This window comes from Pimephales promelas, chromosome 25 (assembly GCF_988280905.1).
Source record: "Pimephales promelas chromosome 25, fPimPro1.hap1.1, whole genome shotgun sequence".
Taxonomy (NCBI): Eukaryota; Metazoa; Chordata; class Actinopteri; order Cypriniformes; family Leuciscidae; genus Pimephales; species Pimephales promelas.
Genome location: NC_142793.1, coordinates 20,090,817 through 20,097,766, shown reverse-complemented (window position 1 = coordinate 20,097,766; position 6,950 = coordinate 20,090,817). Strand labels below are relative to the sequence as shown.

At 39.0% G+C, this 6,950-nt stretch overlaps 1 protein-coding gene across 1 annotated transcript; it reads left to right on the top strand.

Moving 5' to 3' along the window:
• The first annotated feature begins 120 nt into the window (after positions 1-120).
• On the top strand, positions 121-6,635 carry slc13a1 (solute carrier family 13 member 1). Its single transcript, XM_039658132.2, has 15 exons — positions 121-400; positions 675-803; positions 917-1,053; positions 1,156-1,343; positions 1,448-1,487; positions 1,571-1,631; positions 1,716-1,873; positions 1,994-2,113; positions 2,558-2,653; positions 3,301-3,402; positions 3,534-3,628; positions 3,736-3,830; positions 4,612-4,773; positions 4,866-5,003; positions 5,115-6,635. Exons 1-15 carry the CDS (start codon positions 308-310, stop codon positions 5,247-5,249), a joined length of 1,749 nt encoding a protein of 582 aa, XP_039514066.2. The 5' UTR covers positions 121-307; the 3' UTR covers positions 5,250-6,635.
• The last annotated feature ends 315 nt before the right edge of the window (positions 6,636-6,950 follow it).

Here is a 6,950-nt window from a genome sequence, read left to right as displayed (position 1 = left end):
TGTCTGTGTAAGTGGGTTTACTGTATATAATGGTCTTGCTTTTATAATCTCATATTCAAATTTGTTGTTATCTTTGATCATAAAATGTAAATATAAATGGATCAGGTTAGGAGGGACTTACATGAGCTGGCTGGTAGGAGCCTAATCTTAAAGCTTAATCTCCATGGCCATAAGGCTTTATGACATTACCGGAATGGACCAGTAACAGGGGATGCGGATGGCACCAGGGCAAAGATTAATCAGCGGCACATTATTTAAAGGCCAGGATAAGACAAAGTCCCTAAGTTGACTCCGTTTCAGTCACAGAATGAGGCGGATATCTTGGAGCTTCGTGAAACCCCTAATCATCATCAGCACACCATTGGCATTGCTACCGCTGCCACTGGTCATCAAAACAAAGGTTAGACATGCTTGTGCAGAGACTTTCTATATGGTCAGCTCTGAATGAGAATAATGTAATGAAGTAAGAATAATGAAGCTTGTCTCTTCTTATTATATTGTATTGCATGTTTTCTGCACATCCTTTTTGCCTTTGAAATGTCTTTAAAAATTACTTTGTCTTTGTCTCTAACATCACTTTCAAGCAAAAGCTATTTTTTACAAAAAGACATTTTGATAGCCATATGTCTGTTTATCTTCTGAATGGATATAAACACTGATTTCATGTCCGCTAGGAAGCAGAATGTGCGTACGTCCTGATATTAATGGCTGTGTACTGGATGACGGAGGTCTTGCCTCTTTCTGTGACGGCACTTCTCCCCGCGCTGCTTTTCCCTCTTTTTGGGCTCATGAAGTCCTCCCAGGTATACTTTCCTGAGCCATTTGCTTTACTCTTGAAAAACAATCTCATGGAAACCTGACTGCAATGTTTATGGACTGCTAATGTGGATGTCATTGACCGGCCATTATTCTTTAGGTTGCCTCTGCATATTTCAAAGACTTCCACTTGTTGCTTCTTGGGATCATCTGTCTAGCAACAGCCATTGAGAAATGGGGTCTTCATCAGAGAATTGCCCTCAGACTGGTGACTGCGCTTGGAGTCAACCCTGGCATGTAAGACTTTTGTTTTATTTAGATATGTGGTATGTTGTGATGATTTATTGTAGGATCGACAGATGCAAACACTGCTTGTTTACTGTGAAATGTGTTTCACAGGTTGATGCTGGGGTTCATGGTTGGCTGTGCTTTCCTCTCCATGTGGTTGAGCAACACCTCAACTGTGGCGATGGTAATGCCAATTGTGGAGGCAGTGATCCAGAAGGTTTTGAATGCAAATGAAGAGGCTAGCAAAGACCACAAGGGGGCGTTAAGTGGAATCTCCAACCCTGCTCTACAGCTTGAAGGTAAGCTGGTGCAGCTTTCATTTAACTTGAGTAATGCATCATCATTTTAACCTTTAACCTTCTATTTAAAGGGGCAACATTTAACATTAAACATCTGCTTTCAGATATTGAGGCCCAGTGTGACCAGTCTGAGAAGATGAAAAGGTAAACATGTATAAAATTACCAAAAACAACAACAAAACAGAAAATGTATTATATGTATTATTATTATTTTTTTCTTCTTATAGCATTGAAGCGGGTATTACGGAGACAATTCAGACAGCTCCTGAGGAACCAGACACTGTTAAGGTCAGAAATAGTACACATTCTGACATTAAAACACACAATCTTTCTCCTTACCTTAATGTAAAATGTTTTTTCTCAATAATTTAGGCACCAACTCCACCGTATAATGGGAAGTACAGGACCCGTGAAGATCACATGATGTGCAAAGGATTGTCACTTAGCATTGCCTACGCTTCATCAATTGGAGGGCTGACCACATTATCAGGAACATCCACAAACCTTATCTTTGCTGAATACATCTATCAGTGAGTTCAGGACTTACCTTTAAACTGATGTGTGCAACTTTATTAGTATTAATATATTATTGGATTTGGTCAGTCTATCCACTAAACTCACATGCTGTGAACTTTCTTGACCTTCCTCAGGTACTACCCGGAATGCACCATCATTAATTTTGGAAACTGGTTCGTGCTTTGTCTTCCCATCTGCATAATTATGCTGATTTTGTCATGGATATTCCTGCATTGGATGTTCCTTGGTTCCAAGTGAGTGATCGTAATGTCTTCTATTTAATAATTCGTTCCCTGGCCCTCCTCTGTCCCTCATTTTTACTGTTTATCTCAAGATTTCATTTAAATTCATCATTTCAAATCACGCTGCCATTAGCATTTTTCCCACCTCACCACTTCAGCTTCATCTACGTGTCTTCATTCTTCTTCACCCTGCTCCGAGTCTCACTCGCAGCCTCCCGATCTCATCGCTCTAGGATAATCATGTTTCATTGAGCAGACATTTTCATCAACTGCCAAGATTTTCTTCTTAGAATCACTCACAGAACATTGACGCATGGTCGTCACGACAGGATTTTTTGTCATATACAAAGATTTAAGTCAATTCGTCCACTCATCAAAATTAACTGCATGTATGCATTGAAATGGCAGTGAATGAACCAAACAATAAAAGTATATCTGCGTCTCATTCATCCCTAGCTTTCGTGCCAGTCTGTGCTCCAGACAGAAATCCGAAAGGGAAAAAAACACTGCCAAACTGCTTCTGGATCAGTACAACTCACTGGGGCCCATATGGTAGGAACTCTTTTTTCATTTTTTTTAAGGCTCTTAAAACTGTAAAATGGACCTAATTTTCACAAATATATAAAACATAATGTATTGCTCAATGGCAACATAGTTAGTGTGTAATGTTGCTCAAATTTAAGGTCAAATATCCACATTAACAGAATCAAGAACAGACTGCCAGACTAGGGATAGAGGTGTTGTTGTGAGAATGTAAAATGCATGAAAAATAATGTTTTTTGAACAATCAAGCATTAAAACATAGTATACCCCAAAAACAAAATCAAGACTTATTAAAAGGGGATAATAGGACCCCTTTAAAACTGGAATACACCACACAAATTTTAATACACTGGGCATCATGGAGTTGCCACCTTTAAAAATAGTTCATAGAAAAGCTGGTCATTATTTCCTATATGAGTGTGGATTGTTGTGTCTGAACACAACAAAAGTGTGCAGAAACACGAAGCTCGTAGCTAGGAGACGGATGACAAATGAAAACAATACAATCACCTCAAACTATCAAACATTCTCAGAAAATCTGTCAAATCTGACAGACTCCTCCAGAATGCAAATCAGGGCAAATATTGTTGTTTTGGACGATGAAATGCTTGAATTGCTGACCATTTCTCTATATCACTGTTTCTCTTCTGATCCAGCTCCCAGGAGATTATCACCCTGGTCATCTTTATTCTGATGGCGATATTATGGTTTACGAGAAACCCGGGTTTCATGCCAGGCTGGTCATCACTGTTCTCTGAGTGAGTGTATTCATATTTTTCAACGGTTTTTGATTGAGTACAGAAAACTCCTGCACTTCAGAAGTCATCATCCTCTTCAATACTTGTCTTTAGACTTCTTATTTATCCTTTGTATGCTGTTATTTCCTCAGTCAACCAGGTTACGCTACGGATGCCACTGTAGCACTGTTGCTGGGTTTCATGTTCTTCATCATCCCTGCACACAAACTAAAAGTAGATCACTATGGTACGGCTTATTGATGTCCTTTGTGCATTTGTGAAAACCTTCCGAATGATTAGAGGCTCAGTGTTGGCAGTTTTGTTTCTGATTAACGTTGTCGATCCCTGTGACAGAGGCCTTGATTACGTGGAAGGACTTCCAGGCCTGTATGCCATGGGAGATCAGTCTGCTCGTGGGTGGCGGTTTTGCTTTGGCTGAAGGAACAAAGGTGGGATCATGATTTAATGGAAACTCATCTATATTTGTAAGAAAAAAAGAGAAATGAATAAAGAAGTGCAAGACAGCATTAATAGATCAATCAATTACTGGTACTTTTTACAGGCCTGGATTCAATTAAAACAGGCCCGTCTAATTCACTGGTGGCTTTGGACAGACTTGGACAGCTCAATTGCTCCCTTTACTCATCATTTTAAAACATTCATTTCTTTGTAGAAGAAATAAATGAAAAGACAGATCACATCAAAGCCTCGTAACAGCGTGCAGCCCATTAACGTCGCGAGGAGAACAACAATTTTACTGTGTCACTCTTAGTCTGCTTTGACGTTCCATTTAAGCTAATTACATGCCTCCATTATAAGACTGGCACTGAAGCGCGTCGTTTCAGCATAACGGCTTCTTCTTCATGTCAGTCGCAAAAACTGGAAACAAGAGCGTCTACTTCTTAATATTCTCCTGGTGTAGGTGGGCTGGGGTAAGGGTCTTATCATCAAGGCTCCAGCGCTGTTTTGATACAGACACCCAAATGTCACGGCAAGTCCAGTCTTTAAAATGTTCAAAGCAGAAAGGGTGACTACTGTGCTGCATTCTCCATGTCAGGCTGTCTGCATGCCATATCTTGACAAACAGTTAAATTGCAACTCCAGACTCTGTTGACAAGCATACAAAGAGATGTTGGTACATTTATCAAAGTTCACAAATATCTTGGTTGGACACTTTCCCTCACCTTCCAAAGATGATCTGACAATTTTCCTTTATTTTTCACCCGACAGATTTCTGGTTTATCGTCTTGGTTTGCTGAATTGCTGACTCCCTTGGGAAGCCTTCCTCCTTTAGCTACTGTCACCATTGCCTGTCTTATTGTTACCTCTATCACAGAGGTGGCCAGCAATGCTGCCACAACGACAATCTTTTTGCCAATACTGGCCCCCTTGGTACGTGTTATTTCAATACATGTAAAATATAATGAATGTTACTTTCATGTCACTTTTTTTGGGCTATTCTCATCACAAATTATTTTTGTCAGGCTGAGGCAATTGGAGTCAACCCTCTGTTCATGCTGGTTCCCATGGCCCTGTGCGTGTCCTTTTCGTTCCTGCTTCCGGTTTCTAATCCTCCTAATGCCATTGTCTTCACATACGGTCATCTTACAACCTTGGATATGGTGAGTCCCTAGGATTTTGTTCTTGTACTTTGCATTGTAGATTTCATAATGTATCAAAGGTAAATACTTGTATACAGTAACTAACCTTTGAATGGTTCCTTGTCACTATAGGTAAAGGCAGGGCTGGGTTTAAATGTTATAGGCATTCTTACAGTCCTATTAGCCCTTACAACGTGGGCAACACCTCTGCTTCATCTGGACACCTACCCAGACTGGGCACCAGTGGTAAACAACACTGGAGTATGACCATCAATGTGAAAATCATAGAATTGTGGACAGTTTAGTAATAAAGTTACACGGGATCCCTCACAGTTGGCTGATTTGTTGACTGGGCAACTTTCACAATCCAAACGTTTTACTTGTTTGGATCACTTGGGCAACCAGCATGCCTTTAGAAATACAACAGACTGAATGCTCAACATGGCATCATGTCTTTGCGTAAACATACACGGCACTTTCAAGTCAAGTGGCGTGTTATCTATACGCATTTTGAGCTATCCGTGTGTATGTCCACGCCAAAACAAACCGCCATCTTTTGCGTGTATGTCTACGCCGTTAAATGTCCGAGCGAAAAGAAGCAAAATGTAGATCTACATCTGGGGAGCTCTATTTTTTTCCCTAGGATGGTAGGGGAAGACTCATAATGGTATTGACCACAGTGACGGGTACTCTAGGTATAGGGACGGGGTTGGGGTAGGTCATATATTTACTTATATATACAGTAATATAACGTTATGTTAACGGCATTGATAAACACGCTGAAAAGCTATAATCCGTGTTGATAGCACGCCAAGAATGGAAATACGAATTGGCGTGTCATACATACGTAATTTCATGAGATCAGTCTGGAAATACAACAGACTGAATGGTTTGGGTTCTAGGAGATGTTCGGTTTGAACATCATTGTTTATATATTTTTGTATTATAAGCAGTTTTATTAATCTTTGTGATAATTGTGTCAAATTTGTAATTCCTTTTTGCCATTTATTCTTTTGAGGTGTTCAAAGAGACTTGTAAACGCTGTTAAAAACTGGATGCTTCGGTGAACAATGTATGTGCACAATTAAACAGTACAATGTTTATACAAAGTGTATTATATATTTAAAAAAATTCTTAAATTCTAAGAAGAATTTGTGTGACAGGTTTAGGCCCGTCGGTAAACATAGCACTTAATGTTATATATGATTGTATATTTTTGTTATACTCCACATTTTATAAGTATAATTGAGTTGTATAGAAAGTTGAAATTACACTGTGAACAAAGGAAAGAGTAAAGGAGTAAATAACAGACAACATCTCATGTTCAACTTCAGACACCTACTTATTAAAGACTTGCACATAATAGTGGCTAGCAAATAATTAAATAAGTTACTATATGTGCCCATTTTTAGTTTTTTCTCCTGTTGAGTTTTAAGGGCATTAGTGAGAGTATTCAATATTTTTTTTTTTTTTTTTTAGGTCAGATAACATTGTTAAATTTGGAATGTGTTTTTGTTTGTTTCAGTACTATTTTAAAATTCACCTCATAGAATAAATACTGCACTTTGAATGTAAACTCAGAGTTAACATCTATTGTTCATATGTGCTCCTTGTGAGATGTTTCTTGTTACGACTAAAACTGTGAGAAAGTTACTTTTGTCCGTGTGTTCTTTGAAAATTATTTGTCAATATGAGTCCATGTGGACACAACGTAAAGTCAAGTCAGTCTGGAGTGGACATGTGCTTCACTGTTTTTGCAAGATGAACAACAACATTTAAATAAAATACTGGTACAACCATTCATAGTCATCCTGTTCTAGTGGGATTTCATCATAGACATATACACTAGACCTCACCTTGGGGTTCTAAGCATGCGTCAAAACCGCCGCCATCTTGGAACAGGAGTCTTGTCATAGGAAGTAGCTAGGTAAGGCTGCTATCTCTGCCTTTACTTTGAATTCATTGATG

Bases quoted from the DNA above. Each gene is read 5' to 3' on its own strand.
- slc13a1 (XM_039658132.2), top strand. From the start codon at position 308: ATGAGGCGGATATCTTGGAGCTTCGTGAAACCCCTAATCATCATCAGC. The intron at 1,344-1,447 runs GTAAGCTGGTGC...ATCTGCTTTCAG, and splicing joins CCCTGCTCTACAGCTTGAAG to ATATTGAGGCCCAGTGTGAC. The intron at 1,874-1,993 runs GTGAGTTCAGGA...GACCTTCCTCAG, and splicing joins TTTGCTGAATACATCTATCA to GTACTACCCGGAATGCACCA.